This window comes from Pygocentrus nattereri, chromosome 1 (genome assembly GCF_015220715.1).
Source record: "Pygocentrus nattereri isolate fPygNat1 chromosome 1, fPygNat1.pri, whole genome shotgun sequence".
Classification (NCBI taxonomy): domain Eukaryota; kingdom Metazoa; phylum Chordata; class Actinopteri; order Characiformes; family Serrasalmidae; genus Pygocentrus; species Pygocentrus nattereri.
In genome coordinates this window covers 45,722,243-45,746,355 of record NC_051211.1, presented here as the reverse complement: position 1 = coordinate 45,746,355, position 24,113 = coordinate 45,722,243, and the positions used below count along the sequence as shown (strand labels likewise).

At 40.0% G+C, this 24,113-nt stretch overlaps 1 protein-coding gene across 1 annotated transcript; it reads left to right on the top strand.

Moving 5' to 3' along the window:
* Positions 1-3,224: 3,224 nt before the first annotated feature.
* Positions 3,225-23,519, top strand: LOC108417319 (scavenger receptor cysteine-rich type 1 protein M130-like). The gene is made up of 24 exons (XM_037538117.1): positions 3,225-3,310; positions 3,480-3,788; positions 3,986-4,288; positions 4,369-4,677; positions 5,987-6,038; positions 6,159-6,289; positions 6,391-6,699; positions 8,719-9,033; positions 9,119-9,433; positions 9,548-9,871; positions 10,072-10,401; positions 10,632-10,937; positions 11,078-11,149; positions 11,289-11,603; positions 12,216-12,269; positions 12,352-12,510; positions 12,640-12,735; positions 19,229-19,291; positions 20,333-20,395; positions 20,807-20,884; positions 21,284-21,346; positions 21,460-21,510; positions 21,610-21,669; positions 22,530-23,519. Exons 2-24 carry the CDS (start codon positions 3,578-3,580, stop codon positions 22,643-22,645), a joined length of 4,095 nt encoding a protein of 1,364 aa, XP_037394014.1. The 5' UTR covers positions 3,225-3,310; positions 3,480-3,577; the 3' UTR covers positions 22,646-23,519.
* The last annotated feature ends 594 nt before the right edge of the window (positions 23,520-24,113 follow it).

The window sequence follows — 24,113 nt, the reverse complement described above, 5'->3', positions numbered from 1 at the left end:
AGAGAGCAGAGCATTTAACAAAGAGATCTCAGACAGTGAACACAGAGAGCAGAGCGTTTTACAAAGAGATCTCAGACAGTGAACACAGAGAACAGAGCGTTTTACAAAGAGATCTCAGACAGTGAACACAGAGAGCAGAGCATTTAACAAAGAGATCTCAGACAGTGAACACAGAGAGCAGAGCGTTTTACAAAGAGATCTCAGACAGTGAACACAGAGAGCAGAGCGTTTTACAAAGAGATCTCAGACAGTGAACACAGAGAGCAGAGCGTTTTACAAAGAGATCTCAGACAGTGAACACAGAGAGCAGAGCGTTTTAAAAAGAGATCTCAGACAGTGAACACAGAGAGCAGAGCGTTTTACAAAGAGATCTCAGACAGTGAACACAGAGAGCAGAGCGTTTTACAAAGAGATCTCAGACAGTGAACACAGAGAGCAGAGCGTTTTACAAAGAGATCTCAGACAGTGAACACAGAGAGCAGAGCGTTTTACAAAGAGATCTCAGACAGTGAACACAGAGAGCAGAGCGTTTTACAAAGAGATCTCAGACAGTGAGCACAGAGAGCAGAGCGTTTTACAAAGAGATCTCAGACAGTGAACACAGAGAGCAGAGCATTTAACAAAGAGATCTCAGACAGTGAACACAGAGAGCAGAGCGTTTTACAAAGAGATCTCAGACAGTGAGCACAGAGAGCAGAGCGTTTTACAAAGAGATCTCAGACAGTGAACACAGAGAGCAGAGCGTTTTACAAAGAGATCTCAGACAGTGAACACAGAGAGCAGAGCGTTTTACAAAGAGATCTCAGACAGTGAACACAGAGAGCAGAGCGTTTTACAAAGAGATCTCAGACAGTGAGCACAGAGAGCAAAGCGTTTTACAAAGAGATCTCAGACAGTGAACACAGAGCAGAGCGTTTTACAAAGAGATCTCAGACAGTGAACACAGAGAGCAGAGCGTTTTACAAAGAGATCTCAGACAGTGAACATAGAGAGCAGAGCGTTTTACAAAGAGATCTCAGACAGTGAACACAGAGAGCAGAGCGTTTTACAAAGAGATCTCAGACAGTGAACACAGAGCAGAGCGTTTTACAAAGAGATCTCAGACAGTGAACACAGAGAGCAGAGCGTTTTACAAAGAGATCTCAGACAGTGAACACAGAGAGCAGAGCGTTTTACAAAGAGATCTCAGACAGTGAACACAGAGAGCAGAGCGTTTTACAAAGAGATCTCAGACAGTGAACACAGAGAGCAGAGCGTTTTACAAAGAGATCTCAGACAGTGAACACAGAGAGCAGAGCGTTTTACAAAGAGATCTCAGACAGTGAACACAGAGAGCAGAGCGTTTTACAAAGAGATCTCAGACAGTGAACACAGAGAGCAGAGCATTTTACAAAGAGATCTCAGACAGTGAACACAGAGAGCAGAGCATTTTACAAAGAGATCTCAGACAGTGAACACAGAGAGCAGAGCGTTTTACAAAGAGATCTCAGACAGTGAACACAGAGAGCAGAGCGTTTTACAAAGATCTCAGACAGTGAACACAGAGAGCAGAGCATTTAACAAAGAGATCTCAGACAGTGAACACAGAGAGCAGAGCATTTAACAAAGAGATCTCAGACAGTGAACACAGAGAGCAGAGCGTTTTACAAAGAGATCTCAGACAGTGAACACAGAGAGCAGAGATCTCAGACAGTGAACACAGAGAGCAGAGCGTTTTCAGCCCAGTGACTTTTCACCAGCAATCACTCCCTCAGTTGCAGTTTGCGTTTAACTGTATTTTTTACTGCAAGCCAAAAGACATTTATAAAGCTGTTATAAATCCTCTTTATAAAGATTTTTTTTGTATGAAATTAATTTATTATTTTATATCTGAAAATGCACTCCACAGCATTAAACTCATTTACTACATTGTCTGATTATTAATCCTCTGCTGCCACCTTGTGGAGAATAAAATATATTACAGGGAAGAATGTGTGACATTTAAACTAAATGTGTGTGTGTGTGTGTGTGTGTGTTATGGTTATCAGTGTGTGGATCAGCTCTCTGCAGGTGCATTAACGTTGTATTACACTGGAGTGTTTCCTCTCTCTGAAGTCAGTCTCCTGTATGTTGGTGTGTGTCTCACCACACTGCTGCGAGCGTCTCTCCTCACACACACACCTCTAGAGACGGAGGTGGAGTTCTGTTCATCAGCGCTGACGCTCTTTTGATAAATATGGAGAAAGAAAAAAACGCCTCCTCTGATTTGTCTCTGAAAATGTTTGATGATTTCCTCTCCTCTTTCTAATAAGGTCATAGTGAGTGTGATTGGCGGCTGTGGGGAGTCTCTCTCTCTCTCTCTCCCCCTCTCTCTCTCTCTCTCTCTCTCTCTCAGTTTCTTCAGTCTCTCTGGGGGAGTGGAGGTAAAGCTTGTTCTGCTGCTGAGTTGAACGGACTGTGTGCAGGTCAGAGGGAGATGGACAGCTGTGTGGCTCTCATTCTTCTGTCCTCCACAATTTCACTCACCACAGCTGGTAGGTACACTTTCAGTGTCAAATAATAATTTAGACACAATTTTAACTCTGCTGCTTTCTCTCTGTCTGTCTGTCTCTCCTCTTCAGTCTCCATTTCTTAATGAAGGCGTTGTCATATTGATAAATGTTATTTCCAGTTTTAGTTTATGCTATTACAGTCTAATTTATCCATATATCTATATTTTTCCAACTGAACACAGCAGTTTTTTCACAAAATTATGTGGAAGTATTATGAACATGTGTCAACAGAAATGATCCAAAATCATTTGCAATAAAATGGTTTTCCATTAATTTAAAATATTCAAAAGTATTTTTTTTTACTTCTCCTGTAAAGTCACCATTTTGGAGATACAAGGTTTTTTTTCCAACAGCAGCAAAATGTATATATAAAACATTGCTGTTATTGTGTTTGTGGCTTTTTTGATTAAACTAACTCTCTCTCTCTCTCTCTCTCTCTCTCTCAGGCAATGTGACGTTGGTGGATGGTGGCAGTCGCTGTGCTGGGAGAGTGGAGATTCATTATAATGGAACGTGGGGAACAGTGTGTGATGATTACTGGGATATGAGAGATGCTGCAGTGGTGTGTAGAGAGCTGGGCTGTGGAGATGCTGTAGATGCACTGAGAAGTGCTCGTTTTGGATCAGGATCAGGGCCAATCTGGAAGGATGATGTGGACTGTAGTGGATCAGAGTCTACATTGATCAACTGTTCATCACCTGAATGGGGTAATCAAAACTGTGATCATTCTGAAGATGCTGGAGTCATCTGCTCAGGAAATCTTCTCTTTGATACCATTGGTATTAACCCCTCTATTACTTGAATGAATTTGACAGCTTTTACAAATGTGCTGTGGATGGGTTTAACAGATTTTAACAGCTTTAACGGCTGTTTTACAGCTTTTTTTCTACTGTAAAAAGTAATTACAGATTTCTGTCTATATTTGTGTATCTTTACCTTATTGTACAGACAGTGTGAGGTTGATTGATGGTGGCAGTCGCTGTGCTGGGAGAGTGGAGGTTCAGTATAATGGAACATGGGGAACAGTGTGTGATGATAACTGGGATATGAGAGATGCTGCAGTGGTGTGTAGAGAGCTGCGCTGTGGAGAGGCTGTAGATGCACTGAGTGATGCTCACTTTGGACCAGGATCAGGACCAATCGGGATAAATACTGTACACTGTAGTGGATCAGAGTCTACACTGAGGAATTGTAGATCACCAGGAGGGGGAAAACATGCTTGTAATCATACTAAAGATGCAGGAGTCATTTGTTCTGGTAGGTTTTGCTGAGAAATGAACATTTCTCTCTTCAAATTTCATTTAATTTACTTTTTAAAAATATGTTTATCTTTACAAAATGTGTTAACATGTTAATGAGTTAAGGTGTAAAATACAAACAGGTTCAAAGTTAATAAGAGAATGATATATGACCTGAGAAACTGCAGTACTTTACCATCTCCACTCTTATTTTAGGAATCAGGCTGGTTGGTGGTTCTCGCTGCTCTGGGAGAGTGGAGGTGCTTCATGGAGAGACCTGGTCCACAGTGTGTGATGCTAACTTTGACCAGCAGGATGCAGAGGTTGTGTGTCGAGAGCTGGGTTGTGGGCTTCCTGTGAAGGTGCTGGGATCAGCTGCTTTTGGCAGAGGGGAGGGTCAGGTGTGGTCAGAGGAGCTTCAGTGTAGAGGCAACGAATCTCAGATTCACTTCTGTCCAACATCATCTTCACTTAAACACGACTGCTCCCATGACAGTGATGTGGGTCTGGTGTGTGCTGGTAAGAGCTGCACCTTTTCCTGTTAGCCTTAGATTCTATGCTGTGATGAACTATTTAAAAGGCTATTCTACCAATTACAGACAGTGTGAGGTTGGTGGATGGCGGCAGTCGCTGTGTTGGGAGAGTGGAGGTTCTTCATAGAGAACAGTGGGGAACAGTGTGTGGTGATGGCTGGGATATGAGAGATGCTGCAGTGGTGTGTAGACAGCTGGGCTGTGGAGAGGCTGTAGATGCACAGAGTGATTCTCAACTTGGATCAGGATCAGGACCAATCTGGATGGGTGATGTGGACTGTAGTGGATCAGAGTCTACACTGAAGAACTGTAAATCAACAGGATGGGGAAAACATGAATGTGTTCACAACCGACGAGCTGGAGTCATCTGTGCTGGTAAGGTACAGTCAGTCATCATATTCACAATCTGTCATAATATCATTATTACTTCAGAATGAAGTTTATAAGTGTTAATGACTGCATATATCTGTGTGTATTTATCAATAATTCTCTAATTTAAATATGATTAGTTTCTATATTATTTTCCAGGACAAAAGCAATAGGTTGACTAAAACTCCCTGTCGTGCAGTGTAATTGCATGTAATTGCATTATCCACTTAACTGATTCACATGAATATGAAAACTATGAACAAATATACTGCACATATATCATTAATATCTATCCACTTTATATACTATAAAGAAGTGCTTACTGTGATTTACCGATACTGACAGTAAATATTAACTGTGTGTTATTTAACACTTGTGGAAAGCTTGTCCTATTTATTAGTGCTTATGTTGCTACCATTACTTGTGCCTGGAGAGAGAAAAGAGAGTTTTTAGAACACATTACTTTATTTTCAACAGAAAAAATATTTTGTGAATGCCTGCCATGTCACATTATTCTTAATTGGATGAAAGAAAAAAAAAAAAAAACCTAAAAGAGCTGTCTCAGTTAAACACTGTTTTTACCATAGATATATATACATACCTAGATGCCGCATTGTCTGTTGTTCTCTAACTGAGGTGGTACGTATGTGGGTCTGCCACGTTGGAGCGGTCAAGTTCCGCTTGTGAACAAGTTCACTTGTATTGAGAGGTGATGAGTCTCAGGATTAAATCGGCCTCAACCTTCACCAAATTTGTTCTGTTATAATCCTCAGACATCCATTAATCTAGGTTTCATGGGCTGCTCTCGGGTAGCTTTTATTTATTTAATAACTAATCATGCTAATTAGCCATCTGGACTTGCAGAAAAGTATTTAGTCTGCACCTGATGTTAAAAACCAAGTTTAATGCAAGCTCCAATAGAAACATAATCTCACACGCATCAGCAAATCCCTCACTGTGTGAATCATTTCTAATCTACACAGATTATGAAAAGCAGCTACAAAGCATTAATCTTCATTGTAAATAAATAACTATTACATGAAGTTAAAATGCCCTGAATAGACAATTAAATTAAATAAGCTTAAAATAAAACCACAGGAAAAACAATCACATCAACAATTTCTTTGTGGCTTACCAACCACATGGCCATATCTACACATAAACATCACACAAACAATACGCATCACACAAACGTTAATGTTTTCTGAATAAGTAAATACTGCCCAGATAAATGCTTTTAGAGAGAATTTTATCAGTGTGTTTAGGCTTTAGTTTGTAGATGTATTTTTTTTTTTCTGCATTGTTTTTCTTTTAGGAGTCAGGCTGGTTGGTGGTTCTCGCTGCTCTGGGAGAGTGGAGGTGCTTCATGGAGGGACCTGGTCCACAGTGTGTGATGCTGACTTTGACCAGCAGGATGCAGAGGTTGTGTGTCGAGAGCTGGGCTGTCGGCTTACTGTGGAGGTGCTGGGAGCAGCTGCTTTTGGCAGAGGGGAGGGTCAGGTGTGGTCAAAGGAACTTCAGTGTAGAGGCAATGAATCCCAGATTTATTTCTGTCCCACATCATCTTCACTCAAACGTAACTGCTCCCATGACAGTGATGTCGCTCTTGTTTGTGCTGGTAAGAGCCATAGATTTTCCTGTTATTCTTAGATTCTGTGGGCTGCGATGAATTGTGTAAAATGTTGATATTTTTCTCTTATTCCTCCCCCTGTTGTACAGAAAGTGTGAGATTGCTAGATGGTGGCAGTCGCTGTGCTGGGAGAGTGGAGGTTCTTCATAGAGGACAGTGGGGAACGGTGTGCAGTGATTACTGGGATATGAGTGATGCTGCAGTGGTGTGTAGAGAGCTGGGCTGTGGAGAGGCTGTAGATGCACTGAGTAAAGCTTACTTTGGACCAGGATCAGGACCAATCTGGATGGATGATGTGACCTGTACTGGATCAGAATTATCTCTGAAGAACTGTATGACAGAGGGATGGGGCAAACATAACTGTGATCATGGAAAAGATGCTGCCGTCATCTGCTCAGGTAAGACACAATTAGTCATGACATTAATGAATATGACTTTATCTAAATGTAATCATTATTATCACAACTCATTTTAGAATAATGAAGATTGAATGTAAATATCTTTTTTATATTAAATTATATACCAGTAGTTCTGAATATTGACAAATAAGACAATCTGTACATGTGGGGAAAACTCTTATAATGTAATCGGTATAACTTAATTTATTTTAAATAATACATTCTTAAATATTTTATATGATGTACATGTGCTCAAAAACGTCTATAAGTGGCAAAAGAGTATGTCCAGGTCTTTACACTCATTAATGTTGTGAAGATTTATGAGCAGACATAACAGTGTAAATTGGAAATACCTCTTTACCATTACCATTCCCAACGTTTTTTCCCACTACCGTGCAGATTGTAATGTAACAAAATGGAAAAGGGTAACAGAAGGAAATTCAACCCTGCCTTGTTCAACAGAATAGGTAGTATGAATAATAACTGAGATGAAGTGGAGCATAAACATAACAATAAGCTTTGCACTTTCGCTTTATTAACAAGAAAATAAACTACATATATTTTTTATTCAGGTTGTGCCAAGAGAAAAAAAAACTCAAATGTTCATCTTTTATGACTCAGGATTAAATGATTGCCACCACATTTCGTTTACGTATTAAGACTTTTCTCCAAAAACCAGGGTATTAAGATATTAGTTCAGTTGCACTTAAATGACAGTGCTATGTGCTTATCGCAATATTTAATTTTTTTTAACTTTCCACAAAAACTGTAGGGGGCTTTTGCTCAGTAAACCACTCAACACACCACAGAAAAGGTTAGATTCTGTCGTTCTGCCACTCCAGCACTAATTATTTCACTCACTTGCTCAGATATGGGTTTTTATCTGGAAAGTGTGTGTCAGTGGTTAGCTGGAATTTAAAGCTTGTGTGTGGCTATAGCCGCAGTTCAGTCTGCTTTGTGGTATGCAAAGCAGTTACAGTAGCTTGTAAAAGCTCCACACACACCTCAGCCAAGTTTCATTCAATTCGATTTAAGTCTTTGTCCTGTAAAAACTCTGGTGAATTGGTGAACTGTGCATTAGTTTGTCCAAATCAAATCTGTGCTGTGGTGTGTGTGAAGCTATTAGCCTGCTAGATCAGCTACAGCTAGCTCTTATCAATTGTACCTAACTGGTGCTGCACTGCAAAAATATCATGAATGTTGATTTCTGCTACAGTAGCAGATACATGTTCTGTAGCCATGTTTTTTTTATTATTTTATTTTTTTAGAAAATTATAGTGCTGTGGTATATGTTATTATATTGAACTATTAGACTTTCAATTTATTTACTCTATTTGACCTTGATATATATATATATATATATATATATATATATATATATATATATATATATATATACATACACACATATATATATAGTAAGAAAGGGGATAAGGGGATAAAGTTGTTTTATCAAGACATCAACCCTAAACACACCATAATAACTCAAGACTAAATTCTAAAAAAGGTTGAAGGCCAAGCCAGTCTCCGATCTCCTGACTTTAAATTAATTTGAGTGAGTCCAGCCGAGAGATGCTCATGACTTTGGGCAATTTAAGTAGGTTTGCCAAGAGGAGTGGGTTACATTTGAACTACAATGCTGCACAAATCTAATTACTTCTTACCATAGATGTGTTGAAAGTGTAATTATCAAAACATGCTTTGCAACAAGGCACTAATGTTAATTTGTGGTGTCTGAATACTGAACTGGATTTAAACAATAAAATAAAACATAAAATAAAGGTTAAATATTTAACACAAAACATAAAAAGATATGATTTAAATCATTCTTCCTTGAGTTGCACATTTAATTTCTGCCTTGTGTTACATTCCTCTAACATTAAGATCCTACACTGACTGCACTGTACAGTTACTTAGTGGAAACTTGTTGGAAACCATGACAAGAATTTCTGAACATCATATGTAAATAGATCTGTAAATCTATTATTTACAATGTTAATGTAATTCAAATACACACAGGTCACAGAAAGTCCAAACTTACTGATGGTTTTCACCGCTGTTCCGGAAGAGTGGAGGTGCTTAATGTGAAGACCTGGTCCACAGTGTGTGATGCTGACTTTGACCAGCAGGATGCAGAGGTTGTGTGTCGAGACCTGGGCTGTGGGCTTCCTGTGGAGGTGCTGGGAGCAGCTGCTTTTGGCAGAGGGGAGGGTCAGGTGTGGTCAGAGGAGCTTCAGTGTAGAGGCAATGAAACTGAGATTTATTTCTGTCCAACATCATCTTCACTCAAAAACAACTGCTCCCATGACAGTGATGTGGGACTGGTGTGTTCAGGTAAAGTATTAATATTTAAAAAGTAAAAGTGTAACAATTTGCTGAATTGCCTTAATCCATTATCTTTAATGTGATGTTGATTCAGGTCACACTCAGGCTCAGCTGGTGAGTGGCTCTGACTCCTGTTCTGGTCGAGTGGAGCTCCAGTACCTCAGTGAGCAGGGCACAGTGTGTGATGTAAGCTGGGATATGAAAGCTGCCAGTGTCCTCTGTGGTCAGCTGAACTGTGGGAGTGCTGTGGCTGTGTTGGGGTCAGACTGGTTTGGGGAGGGGAGTGGCCGGATCTGGGCTGATGTGTTTGATTGTCAGGGGAACGAAACACACCTGTCAAAATGTCCCATTTCATCATGGAGTCGAACTGCATGCTCTCATAAACAGGATGCTGGAGTCATCTGCAGTGGTGAGCTCTCAAAATTTTATACGAGCCTATAATTATTTACGCCATGTTAGGAAAAAAACTGTAAAAATATATGACACCCTCAGTCTTTTAGTTAAGTGATTATTTCCTCTTCAGGTTCCTCTCTGGCATTTCATGAGGGACGAGTGAGGTTGTCTGGAGGGATGGAGTGTGAGGGGGAGGTGGAGGTGTACTTCAGGCAGGACTGGAGGAGAGTTCTGCTGGACTCCTGGAGTGAGTCTGTGGCCTCTGTGGTCTGCAGACAGCTGGGCTGTGGCTCTGTGTTCAGCTTCTCCAGCTCCTCTACATCCAGTCCTGAACACAGTCACATGTGTGTGACGGGTTTCAAATGTTCTGGGAGTGAAGCTCATCTGGGGAACTGCAGCAGCGTGCAAACAGTCAACTGCAGCTCCAGAGAACAGCTCTCAGTCACCTGTACTGGTAACCATTTAATATTCTACATATGAACAGACAATAGTATCTTTACTAAATGTATCTTTTATAACATATGCTGTAATTGTGCAAAATTCAACTCAGAATAATGAGAAAAAACATCATGTGGTGGACAAATTAAGATCTCTAACTTTGTAACTGTGTGTGTGTGTGTGTGTGTGTGTGTGTGTGTGTGTGTGTGTGTGTAGGTAAGTTTAATCAAGCTCCCAGCTCCATCAGGCTGGTTGGTTCTGGGGGAGACTGTGCAGGAAGGGTAGAGGTTTTCCACAGTGGCTCATGGGGGACAGTGTGCGATGACTTGTGGGATATTGAGGATGCACAGGTGGTGTGCAGACAGCTGCAGTGTGGAGTAGCCCTCAGTGCTCCAGTACCAGCCCGGTTTGGACTTGGAACTGGACCCATATGGCTGAATGCGTTGGAGTGTGAGGGGAATGAGACGTCCTTGTGGAACTGTAAATTTCAGCTGTGTGGAGAGAATGAATGTGGACACATGGAGGATGTAGGAGTTGTGTGTTCAGGTACAGCATGTAGATCTTAAAGTCCTCATAATTTCTTGTTTTATGACAGTAAAATGTAATCTTTTCTGATTACATAAAATATTTTCAATTGCCTTTGTGCAAAAATGTTTTTTAAAAATTTGACCGAAGTGACATTGTATTTTTTCTTTAAGGATCATTTCCTAAACGTGTACAAAAGCGTATTCACAACAAGTATCAAGACTCAGTACAAGTTGTCTTTCTCTCACCAGAGTTTAAAGAGTTCAGACTCACTGAGGGCTGTGAGGGAAATCTGGAAGTGTTCTACAATGGAACCTGGGGTAATGCGTGTGAAAATGGAATGACAGAAGAAACAGCTAATGTGATCTGTCAGGAGCTGAACTGTGGAAGAATGGACAGTCAGAGGGCGTTTAAAGGAAGAGTGGAATCAGCTCCTAACTGGCTGGATGATCTGAAATGCAGGAGTCATGACTCCAGTGTGTGGCATTGTCCATCTTCACCCTGGGGACAGAACAACTGTGATAATCGCAACGAGGTAGCTCACATTAAATGCTCAGGTAGGGAGATTATTGTACTTTCATATGTTGTCATGAATACCATGTGTGAAAATAAATTTGGTCTAGACTGTCAGAATATTAGTACAATAGATTTACATCTAACAGCTACATATAAATAAACTACTTTGCCATATTCAAAGATGAGGGAAATTTTAAGCACAGAAGTCATCTGAAATGCTCCTCAACATCTCCTCATCAGGGACACTGCACAGGTAAGAACACACATTAATAATAATAAGGTGTTAGTCCCCTGTTATTTTAGTAGTTTATAGCTGTATTGAAGTTTATTCTCAGACTATCCTGCATAGTCAGTGTTTCTCTATCTCCTCATGTGTGATGTGTGTGATGTAGATCACCTGCATCTCAGGCTGAGAGGAGGAAATGGAAGTTGCTCTGGGAGACTGGAGGTGAATCATAACACTGTGTGGGGGTCTGTCTGTGATGAACTGTGGGACATCAGAGATGCTCAGGTGGTCTGCCGGCAGCTGGGCTGTGGGCCGGCGCTGAGTGCTGATGGGAGTGCTGTCTTTGGTGCTGGTGAAGGGCCTATCTGGCTGAACAGAGTGAAGTGTAGAGGGAATGAGATTCACCTGTGGGACTGTCCCCATTCCCTGAAGAACCACACTGACTGCTCCCACAAGCAGGATGCTGGAGTCACCTGTACAGGTCAGAGGAGATTTCCTAACTTGAATCAAAACAATTTTACATGGGTCTTAGTAATGCGCAAGGCTGCTTGGAAAAGTATATTGAGGTATGCAGTCCTTAAAGCTACATTATGTAAGATTTGGAGACCTCTCTGGTGGAAATTTTGTAACAACAGTTGAGCTTTAGACTCCTTCCCTAACATGAGCATGTTAAAAAAAAAATATTCAAGGAGAACTCGAAGAATTTAAACAGAAAGGACATTTGAGGTCTTCCAAGGATGTAAGTGAGTTATCTAGTATGGTCATCATGTCATCAGTATAATATGGTTTTTGCATTTGAGACTGAATCATGAAGCTAGACTTGCTTTTTTGAGCCTAGCTGTGTGAGATTAATAAATAGAGACATGATGTGGTCCAAAATCCTCTTGAGATCTGATCCGCACATCCACACGTTATTATGTCTGGGTTTACAGGATGACTCACAGCAACGCATGCACAACACATTTCAGTATATTTTTTTTTCTCATGACTAATGATAGTGGAATTGCTAGTTAACATGATTCCACTTTAATGAGTGTTTGTTTTTTGTGCTTTGTTGGATTTTTAATTTTGTGAATTGCTTCTGCATTTACAGACAAATCTATGCCTTCTACTACTACACCCATAATTACAACCACCACCACCACAGGTACTATTTTGTCATTTTAATAAATGTTTCTGAAGAGGTTATTATGTGCTTCACACAGTGCTGTGTTTTAATTTGTTTACAGTTCGTCAGCCAGTTAAGACAAAAACCCCTCCTCTGCAAACTCCTCCACCAGTTGTTCCACCCATCTATCCATTTTTTCTCCTGGTTCTGGGAGCGGTGCTCTTCCTGGCCTTAGTCCTTCTGTTTGTGCTGTTTTACCAGAACAGAGTGCTCAGGAGAGGTAGAGAGATTCAGAGATCATCTACAATCCACTTTCTATACATTCTCTTAACATCATTAGTCCTTCAATCTGTCATCAGTCTTCTCTTCTACTGAACTGGCTCCATGTTTCTCTCTGTCTCCCTCACAGTGCTCTCTAAGAGGAGGCGTAAGACTCTGACTGAGGTAGTCTATGAGGAGATTGACCGTAGATACATCACTAAAGGAAATAACTCCACTCAAAGGGGTGAGTGATATAGTATGTAGTGCTCTGCATGAGGTTCAATATATTCAATTAAAATATATTTACACACTTATACTTAACTGAAAAAATGCAATACATGTTCATTTGATCAAGTTAATAGGCAATTTGCTCAAATTAACATTTTTATGTATAGTTTAATATAGTTTTCAGGGTATTAATAATAAGAATAAATCAGTCAGTTTATTAGATTAACTGTACAGTTAGAGTAGATCTACATGTAGTGTAGTGTGTTTATTCTGCTGATAACCATCTATTAGGCAGCTGAAGTTAAATTGAGTAATTCCTGTAAAACTTCCATTTTTGGACATACAGAGAAACCACACAGCTACAGGTGTGTGTGTGTGCGTGTGTGTGTGAGTGAGAGAGAGAGAGAGAGAGAGAGAGAGAGAGGAAGAAGAAAAGGAGAGAGTAGGGGTAACACCTTATGTGTGTGTGTTGAGAGGGTGGTTGTGTGTGCAAGGCAATTGATCAGTGAATGATTGACAGAATGACAAGTAACTAAATGAGTGCATGTGTCTGAGTGAGTGATCTAATGATGGTACAGAAAATGTGATTGAAGGATTGATAGTAGTGAGATATTGAGTAAGTGAGTGATTGTCCATGTGACCCAATAAGTGAACAACCAAGTAGTGAGTGAATGACCAAGTCATCATGTTACAGCAACAATGACTGATTGAGTGATCAGTGAGAGACCCAGTAACTGAGCATTTAGTTACAGAATCAGTGGGTAACTAAATGAGTGGCTGAGTCTGTGATGGAGTGATCAGTGAGTGACTAAGGCAAAGTTAGCAACTGGATGACCAGATTAGTGACCAAGTGACCAAACGAGTGACTGAGTAAGCAACAAAATGAGCTGTTCATAGAGTGAACAAGTGAGTAACAAAGTGAGCAAGTAAATGACCGATTAAGTTAGTGGCCAAGTGAGTAATTAAGTGAGTGACTGAATGAGAGAGCAAGTGACCAAGTGAGTGACCAATTAAAGGACTGATTGATGAATGAGGGACGTAATTAAGAAAGTAGCCAAGTGAATGAGTGACTGCATGGATGTGTTAGTGAAAACCAAAGTGAATGAATGGATAAGTAAGTGACTGAATGAAAGACAAAGTGACTAAATGAATAAGTGAACAAGTGAGTGATCGGGTTAGTGAATAATTAACTGACCAAATGACCAAGTGGGTTACTTTGACCAAGGTGAGTTAGTGACTGGATGAGTGACCAGGCAAGTGAGTGACAAAGTGACCAAGTGTTAGTTTGATCAAGTGAGTGACCAAGTGATTACTGAGTGAATGAGTGAGTGACCTAGTATTACAGTGAATAAGATTGACCCAAAAGCCAAGTGAGTGAGTGAGCATAGGACCAAATGAGTGATGAGGTGAGTGAGTGAGAGACCATTTGAGTGACTGAGTGATCAAGTGAGTGACCAAATGAATCAGTCAGTCAGAGATTTTTTTTAAAGTGAGTTAGTAAATGTGTGTGCAAGTAAATGAATGGACGAGTGAGAAAGTGTTGCTACTGAATGAATCAGTTAGTCAACAGAGTGAGAGTCAATCAGTGAGTCTGTGGTTGTGTCTGAATTGTTAAATGGACCCTTTTTTACTAGATTTTGACTGATCTGTAGGCTATGACTGTTGTGACTATATTGCAATATATATATATATATATATATATATATATATATATATATATATATATATATATTTATTTATTGCAATAACTATATTTTAGTTATTGGGATGCAGCCTGTGTTTGAGTCAGTCAGGCAGCTGATCAGTAACTGAGAAAGTAAACAATCAAATGAGTGAATTAGCCTGTGTGTGTGTGTGTGTGTGTGTGTGTGTGTGTGTGTGTGTGTGTGTGTGTGTGTGTGTGTGTGTGTGTGTGTGTGTGTGAATAAGTGATAAGAGGGAAAGTTAATTAAGTATTCACAGACAGCCCAAGAGTTAGCAGGTCAATCAATAAGAGAGGAAGTGAAGGAGTGAGCAAGAAAGTGAGCCAGTAAGGGATCAAGAGTGCAAATGAGTGAGTGTGTGAGTGAGTGAGCAGGTGTGTGAGTAAGAATGCGAGTGTGTCAGCATGACAGATAATTGTTGAGTGGATGTGTGAGCAAGTGCGTGACTGAATGAGTATCTGAGCGAATGAGCAAGTGTGTGAGTGAATGTATCATTAACTCAAGTCAGTGAGTTAATGAGTAAGAATTATTTCAGCATATTTTTCCTAGTCTTTTATTAAAAAGAGTAAATCAGTTAAATGATAGTTTAGTGTATATTAGATTAAATATACAGTTAAAGTAAATCTACATGTAGTGTAGCGTGTTAATTCAGCTGATAAGCATCTCTTAAGCAGCTAAAGGGAAACTGCCATATTTGTACATGCAGAGAAACCACACAGCTGCAGGTGTGTGTGTGTGTGTGTGAGAGAGAGAGAGAGAGAGAGAGAGAGAGAAAGGAGGTAATTCTGCTGATAAGCATCTATTACGCAGCTAAAGTTAAACTGTGTAATTCCTGTTAAACTTCCATTTTTGTTCATACAGAGAAACCACACAGCTGCAGGTGTGTGTGTGTGCAGGTGTGAGAGAGAGAGAGAGGATGAGAGGAAGAGAGGATAAAAGAAATAGAGAGAGAGTGGGGGTAACACTGTGTGTGTGTGTGTGTGTGTGTGTGTGTGTGTGTGTGTGTGTGTGTGTGTGTGTGTGTGTGTGTGTGTGTGTGTGTGAGAGAGAGAGAGAGAAAGAGAGAGAGAGAGACTAAGCTAGAGTTACCAAATGTGTGGGTGTGTGTGAGACTGTCACTGACTATGCGAGCTCATCAAACAGTGATTGACTGAATGATTGAAGAGTGAGTCAGCAAGTGAGTGACCAAATCAAATCAGGTACCAAGCGAGTTACTGTTGGACCACTGATGAATCACTGAGTGAGTGACCAAATGAGTGACTAGGTGACCTATTAAGTGAGTTACTGAGAAGATGATTGAGTGATTGATTGAGAGACCATGTGAGTAAAATAATGAGTAGTGACTTATTTAGTCATGGACTGAGTAACTGATTGTCCATGTGATCAAGTGAGTGAACAACCAAGTAATGAATAAATGACAAAGCGTCAGTGTCAGTGACTGACTGAGTGCTCAGCGAGAAACCCAGTAAATGAGCAAGCTAAAGAGTTACCAAATCATTAGGTAACTAAATGAGTGGCTGAGTAAGCAACAGAATGAACTGTGATCAGAATGTGATCGAGTGAGTAACCAAATGAGTGACCAAGTGACTGAGTGATTGGTAGTTTGATGAATTAATGACTAAGTGAGCAAAAAAATTAGTGAATGAATCAGTGTGTAAGGACTCAAGTCAGTGAGTGGATGAGTGAGTCACTGAGTGAGAGATCAATACATTTTTTACAAGTGATGGATTGAGTGACCAAGTGACTGATTGGGTGATCTAATGAGTTAGTGACTGAAACAAGTGAGTGACCAAATTAGTTACTTTGATCAAGTCATCAAATTAATGAGTCAGTGACCAAATGAGTGATCGGATGAGTGAGTGTGTAACCAAGTGTGTTAGTGAATGACCAAATAAATGACTGAATGACTGACCAGATGAGTGAGTGACCAAGTGACAAAGAGAATGACCAGTTGATAAATGAGTGCCCAAGTAAGCAAACAAGTTAGGGTGCAAGTAAATGATTGGGTGAATGAGTAAGTGCCCAAGAGAACAAATGGACGAGTGAGTGACCAAGTAAGTGATTTATTGAGTTCATAACTGAATGAGTAAGTAACTGCATGAGTAGCCAAGTCACCAAGTGAGTGAGTTAATGACTGAGTGACTAGGCAAATGAGTGACAGAGTGCATGACCAAGTGACCAAGTAAGTGACCAAATCGTCAAGTGTATGATCAAGTGATTAGTGAATGAATGAATAAGTGACCAATTGAATTAGTATAACCGGGAGGCCAAGTGAGTGAGTGAGCAAGTGTGTCAACAGAGAGTCAATAAGAGTCCATGGCTGTGTCTAAATAGTTAACATGAACTTTTTTCCCACATTTTATCTGATCTGTAGCCCATGGCTGCAGTATTAGTGTAGTGACCCACTATTACCCATGGACATGAAGAGGCCTGGCCATGCAGAGTGGCCAAGCGTGGAACCTTATGGGTTTGCCGCACTCGTGGTGGCAGAGACATAAGGCTTGTGAATTGTTGTTCCTGATTAGTCTAAGATGTGTGCTGGTGGTGTGGTTGGTCAAGGCCAAGTATCCTGGAGCTCCAGCTCCAGTAAAATAAGGATTGATGCTCTGAGGAGATCCTATATGCTGGGGAGGAGGACACAGCGCTCAGTCTCTCTCTGCTGTTGTGTACAGCCCTAAGAGAGGACAGCAGCAAGAATTGCCAAGAAGCATGTCTTGTACAGCGTGTTCCTTTACTGGGGCGTAAACATTCCAAATCCCTACTGCAGAGAGATTGTGAGGGGCATGTGTCCATGGAGTATTCTCAGACTTTGTGAGGTTGTCAGGATGTCTTTTCTGAAAAGGGGGGCTGTATCCTCTGTTCTAGGCTGTGGGCTGGTTTGTGTGGGTTTACTGTTTTGCTGTTATAGGCACCCATGTGATGGTGGCAAAAGGACATCATCATCTGCAAAAAGCAGAGATGGCACCATCCAGCCTCCATACATAATGATTTCCTGACCTTAGCTACACCTCAATACCCTGTCCATGAATATCACAAACAGAAGTGGAGACAAGGCACAACCTTGACAGAATCCAACTAAATGCTGAGTATACGGACACAGCCCGGAGTAGTGGCCCTGGCACTCCATATTCCCATAGGACCTCCCACACAATCTGGTTGTAAGTCTTATTGAAGTCCACAAACCACATGTAGACTGAGTTAGCAAATTCCCATGCCCCCTAAATAATCCAAGTAAGGGTGTAAAGCTGGTCCATTTTTCAACAGCCGGGTTATAATCTAAATTCTTCCTCTTTAGTCAGGGGTTCGACCACTGGTTGGAGTCTCCTTTCCAGCACCTTGGCATAAACTTTCAAAGGGAAGCTGAGCAGCGTCATAGACTGGTAATTGGAACACACTCTCCAGTCCCCTTTCTTTGAAACAGGGACCACCAGCCCAGTCTGCTATTTAAATGGTACTATTCCTGAGGTCCGGGTGACATGTCATCCATGATAGCCTCACAGCATCCAGAGCCATAAGCATTTCTAGGCAAATCTCATCCACCCCCAGTGCCCAGTGATACCAAGTACCTCAAAGACTACCATCCCCCATGGGGGGAGGCATGTCTTTTGGGTGAGGAGTTTTTCAAAGTGCTCTGGAACTCAGAGTTTCTCCACCCCTGCTGAGTACAACTTTAGCAAAGCCACTCTGATGAGTCGCCAGATGATTGTCGAGAACCTCCTTGAAGCAAATCAAAATTTTTTTTTCCATGGCATCTCAAAACTGTTCCCATGTTCTGGATTTTGTTTCTGCCACCACAATTGCTGCTGCCTTTTTTCCCCATCTGTACCCATCTACTGAGTCAGGAGTCATCCCAGCCCACCAGTCCTTAAAGGTCTTCTTCTTCAACTCAATGGCTTCCCTCACCACCCTTGTTCACTGGGGGTTCTGGGGTTGCCACCCCAACAAGCTCTGATGGCTTACACTATGATGGTTTTGTTCATTTTGACTCCGTCACCTACCTCTCAGTTTTTCCTAGCTCTCCCTCACTGTCCGCTTGGGTGTATGAGATCAGACTGGCAGTTTTGCCAGAAATCTGATCCAACTCGCTACCAGATGGTGATCAGTTGACAGTTCAACACCTTTCTTCACCTGAGTGTCCAGAACATACGGTCCTACGTCGGATGAAACAATAACAAAGTTGATCACTGACCTTTGATTCAAAGAGCTCTGGTACCATATACACTTTTGAACATCTTTTCAAACATGTTCAATCAATGACTAGTCTCCAGCAAGATACTCGAGTCTGTAGGTGGGTTCCTTTCCTGAACCTACCTACTCGCTCCAAGAAGCTTGAATACTCTAAACTGTTGTTTGGTGCATAAACCCACACAGTAGTCATAGGTTTCTTCCCTGAGATTTTCATTTGCTTTGAGGGTGACCCTTTTGTCCTCCGAGACAAAATCCAATAGGTCATCATTTTTAATACATGCTTTAATTAATGTATTGTTGTCTGAAAAACATTACATGAATAAATAATTTTTAATGTGTAAACGCCTTAAGAACATATGTTCCACAGCAGCTGTAAAGACGTATCAGTTGAGAAACTGAGGAGAGAGGAGGCATTCCAAGAAAACATGCATCTTATATTGAAGTCTTTTTGTTATTGTAAATCATGATATTGGAACAAGACCAAAAGATGATTTGTATTCAATTCATTTTTGTTGTGGCTGAATTTTAACAAAATACAAAGTCAACTGATGATGTCAACCACCAGTAGCTTGCAATGGTCCACTGCACTCAGATGATTTTTCTGCTCTCTTTTAACAGGAAGTATCCTCTCTGAAGCACAGCATTCAGGATATGAGAATGTGGATGAGGAGCTTCTCACAGGTAAGAGGACCAGAACATGTGTGAGACAATTTCCATTCCACTAAGATACACTGTATTGCCAAAAATATTTACTCGCCGATCCAAATAATTGAATTTAGGTTTTCAAATTGCTTCCATGGCCACAGGTGTATAAAAAGTACCTAGGCATGTAGACTTCTTCTACAAACATTTGTAAAAGAATGGGTCACTCTCAGGAGCTCAGTGAATTCCAGCATAGTACCGTGATAGGAGCACACTGCCACTGGACCGTAGAGCGGTGGAGACGTGTTCTCTGGAGTGACGAATCAAGCTTCTCCGTCTCTCAATCCGACGGATGAGTCATCAGACCAAGAGATTTTGACAATTTCATGCTCCCAACTTTGTGGGAACAGTTTTGGAATGGCCCCTTCCTTTTTTAACATGACTGCGCACCAGTGCACAAAGCAAGGTCCATAAAGACATGGGTGAGCGAGTTTGGTGTATAAGAACTTGACTGGCCTGTACAGTCCTGACCATAACCCTATAGAACACCTTTGGGATGAATTAGAGCAGAAACTACGAGCCAGGCCTTCTCGTCCAACATCAGTGTCTGACCTCACAAATGCACTTCTGGAAGAATTCCAGAAAAAAAATTCCCATAAACACACTCCTAAACCTTGTGGAAAGCCTTCTCAGAAGAGTTGAAGCTGTTATAGCTGCAAAGGGTGGGCCAGCATCATATTAAACTCTGTGGATTAAGAATGGGATGTAACTCAAGTTCATATGTGTGTGAAGACAGACAAATGAATACTTCTGGCATTTTAGTGATTATAACAATCACAGCTTAAAAATAAGATAATTTATCCGTATGTATGTTTCATATGCCACAGTTATGGAAATGTTTAGGATTAAACCAGTATTTAGAGAATTAAAATTTCTATGGAGGGAATACATGTGTGTGTGGGATTGCAATGCATGATTGTGAACCCAGTTCACAGTGATCCACAGCACTTCCAACACACACGAGTGTGGGGGTTCTGTATTCTGAACATGCTTCATCACTGTTCTGCTCTCCTCTAACAGGAAGTATCCCCTCTGAAGAACAGCATTCAGGATATGAGGATGTGGATGAGGAGCTCCACTTGGGTAAGAAGATCTGAAATTCCATACAAATGAGAAATATTACTCACCAATAGAAATTAGAGAATTCATTATAAATACATGTACACAAATAAATACATTTAGTCAAGTTTGTTTTAGCCATGTCTCTTCTATGCCAAGAACATTTGGGCTCAGAGTAAAATTCTCATCCACAATCACACCTAATGTCCTCTCTTACTTATACACATACAAACACAATAAAAAAACAAAATAAGTCCAGAAGTGACTCTTTGGTCAGCACTCAGGTAGGACTTCAACTGAGATTTGCCTTTTGGCAGACATTCAGTCAGCAGTTTGTCTCTATAGTCTTATCATTTTTTGCATTTCATTGTTGTCCAATGAGTAATTGTGATTGTTTTTATGTTTATAAATACAGTTTGCTTTTATTTGATTTAGGTGAATCAGCAAAAGAGGACACAGCAGACAGCTATGATGATGTCATCACTGCTGGACAGATCTCTGTTAGTGTAGCAGGTATGTTTCTGTTTGGGGATTTTAGTTGAGAAAGAAGAAATAAAGTAGGGATTAAAATCATTACTAATGTTATGAAAATAGAATAATCTGTATTTGTAATGTCTTTGTGAACCATTTGTGGAGCTTTACTGACCCTTACAACAGTGGTCCACACATAAGTGCAGGAAGGCATTTCGGTGCCCACATATGCCCGTCACACCTGCAAAATCCAGCCATTGTATTAATTTTTATTCAAATTAAAATATCATTTTGTAAATGCTTAAAAAATGCAAAACAGTCTACATTGATAGTAACAAATGTTACAGAAACCCAGCACACAGCTGTGTCTGAAACACCTACAAATACAACCGTGTAAAATACGGTTTTATGTAATTTAAATATCTCTGTGTTTTGTTGTAGAGGGCTTAGCGCAGATTTATGATGATGTCATCACTGCTGATCAGAGCTCAGCTGCTGTAACAGGTTTGACTTGTAATGTAACAACACTGTAATATCAAACATGAACACAGTCACTGATGATACTGAAGCTGATTTAATGACTTTTTTCCCCAAAATTTTGACCGAATACTCAGCAGATGTCTATGATGATGCTTTTACCATGGGACCAAACTCCAGCATTATGGAAAGTAAGTCTTCTTATTGTGTAATTAATAATTGATTTACAATTTACAACCAAAGCTTCAACACAGAAAAAATAATATGTTTATCTCTCCAAATTGGTGTAGTGGACACTCGAGAGAGCAATGAGGATATCATCACTAATGAACAGGATGAAGGGCTAAAAGGTGATACATAACCACGTTGTCGTTCACTTAATAAATAAACATATCCATATTTGTTAATGTGTAAACAGTTTGAAGAGCCTTTTTAACTCACAGGCTCATTCATCGTGTCTGTGTCCACTTTCTTATGGAGAAAGGCGAAAGTGACTCAGTTGCATGGGTTCATCTCCAGCATGAGGAGACTGTGATGGCTCCAAGGGAGCTGTTGACAAGGGATGTGTGGATATTTGAGCAGCTATGTTAATGTGTCTCCTTTGCTTTCTGCTCTCATGAATGAGTTGATCTAGTTGAAGAGCTGTTGCTATAAGAGTCTCTAGGGAACTGTCTCAGTTGCAGTTTGCTAGCTCATCTTTCACAGCTTCACTACTCCATTGTAGAAGGCTACAGTGATTCTTCATACTTCCTTTGGCTTCACATATAAATGCAGAATTTCATCACACATTCAGCAGCTCCCAAAGTATAACAGGTTTAAAACACCAAGAAAACAGAATATTTATAAAATGCAAGGCAAAAAATCATAGCAGACAGAAGGCTTCAAGACTGGTTCCCCAGTTCCTTAAAAAGCAAGCAAGACGAGGCACAGATAAACCACATTAGTTATTAATACAAGGACAGGTTATGATTAAGCCACACTTAGGAAGGTCTAGAAGTTCTAAAAGCACTGGAGTTTGGTGGCATCTAGTGCATCTTTTTTGGCATTTGGCAGATGCTCTTATCCAGAGCGACATACAGTTTGATCATTTTACACAGGTAGGCGAAGGTAGTGTGAGGATTTGCCCAAGGACTCTCATTGGTATAGTGTAGGGTGCTTACCCAGTTGCTAAAAAAAAAAAGATTATTTGAGATATGTTCTCATTTTACAGATTATGATGATGTGGAGGAAGAGCCTCAGACAGAGATGTATCATGTGACTGAGAGACCACAGCCAGTGTCTTTCCTCGGGACATTATATTCAAACCTCTTCGGACGCAATAAATGATTTTGTTATAGATCATATTTTGTACCTTAAGAAGCATAAGCAATGTTTATTGTAGCTTCGCACATGTCAAATAGGATATGGTGGTGTTAAAATTGAGTGTTGAGAGGATTACAGACATTCATATTGTTGTCACTCAAAAACTGCCATTATAACTGTAAAAGGGTTTTTCTGTTCTGATTGTATGATTATTATGTGAGTATTATGCATCCCTAGAGCCTTAGTCACAGCTGCAAGTCAATTTCTCTATCTTCAGTTTCTTATGAATTAAGTGTGTAATAGAATGTCCTGCTATGGTCAGAGAGGTAACTCTCCAGTGTGCTTTTTATATTTTGACCAGCAGTATAACTGATAACTGTTTATTTGTCACTTTGTGTCTCAGAAATGTTGTGTTACTCTTTTAGGAGGAAAAGCTTTAGCTTACTGTGTTGTCTACATAAAAACAGAAAATAGATTTTTAAAAAAACAGCAGAGTATATTATCTTTGATTAAGTATAGTCTCAGGTTACATGGAGTGTAAAGATACACAGAGTATAAACATGGTTTTCTGTTGTTAAAGAGGGACTTTAACCCCAATAAAGGCAATCTGAACAGTGTTCATCACCCCAAGACAGTGAGGGAACAGTCTGAGAGGACCCAGAATTCTCAGACCAGAAAACCAACCCATTATTTATTATTTTAGCTGAGATTTAATTCTTTTTTTATTTGTTTCTTTGTTTTTTATTGTTTTCTTTATATACTGATAATCAATTATTTGGTCATTATAAAACAGAATGTAATAAAAGAAAATATCTTTGAATAAATATGACAAAGTCAGTTTGGTTTGACAGAATGGAATTAATTTTGTGATGAAAGATTAAAAAACCCATTAACCAGTTTCATTCTACCATTTGTTTTGGTGTATAGACCTGATTTACCTCAAATAAGTGTAAATGTTATGTAGTTGGCCTTAAATAAAGACCAGAGAACATTTTGAATCACTATGAAAGAAAGACAGGTATGAGTTTAAGCTGTGCCTTTCAATCTTTTATAAAACTTAGTAGTGATGTCAAACCAGATCATCCAATTATTAATCCACCGTTTATGTTTTGATCAAATTTGAATGATTTATTATTTTCCTCTTTCATAACGTGGTTTATTTCATTTGATTGTTAAAAGGCCTCCAAAGTCACCAGCAACAAGGTGGTGTGAAAACAGATTAATTATAAAATGTTCTAGAAGTTCTAGAAGCACTGGTGCTTTGGGGACACCAACTGCCTTGATTTTATGGATGTTATTGTGTTTATTTAACCATTTCCAGGCCTCTCCTCGAGGAAGCCCAGTATTATATAGAGTTAAAAAGCAACTACTGGTTTGACCAATCAGGGCTTCATGAAATTGTGCTCATGATGTAATTGATGATATTAACAAATCACTGTACTGGCTGTGAAGGTGTCAAGGAAAAATACAGACCCAAGAAATTCTTGTTACT

What these genes read in the sequence shown, in the direction of transcription:
- LOC108417319 (XM_037538117.1), top strand. Translation starts at nt 3,578, where the DNA reads ATGAGAGATGCTGCAGTGGTGTGTAGAGAGCTGCGCTGTGGAGAGGCT. An exon ending in AGCTGGAGTCATCTGTGCTG is followed by an intron (nt 4,678 to 5,986) that starts GTAAGGTACAGT and finishes TTTTTCTTTTAG; the next exon opens with GAGTCAGGCTGGTTGGTGGT. An exon ending in GGATGAGGAGCTTCTCACAG is followed by an intron (nt 19,292 to 20,332) that starts GTAAGAGGACCA and finishes CTCCTCTAACAG; the next exon opens with GAAGTATCCCCTCTGAAGAA.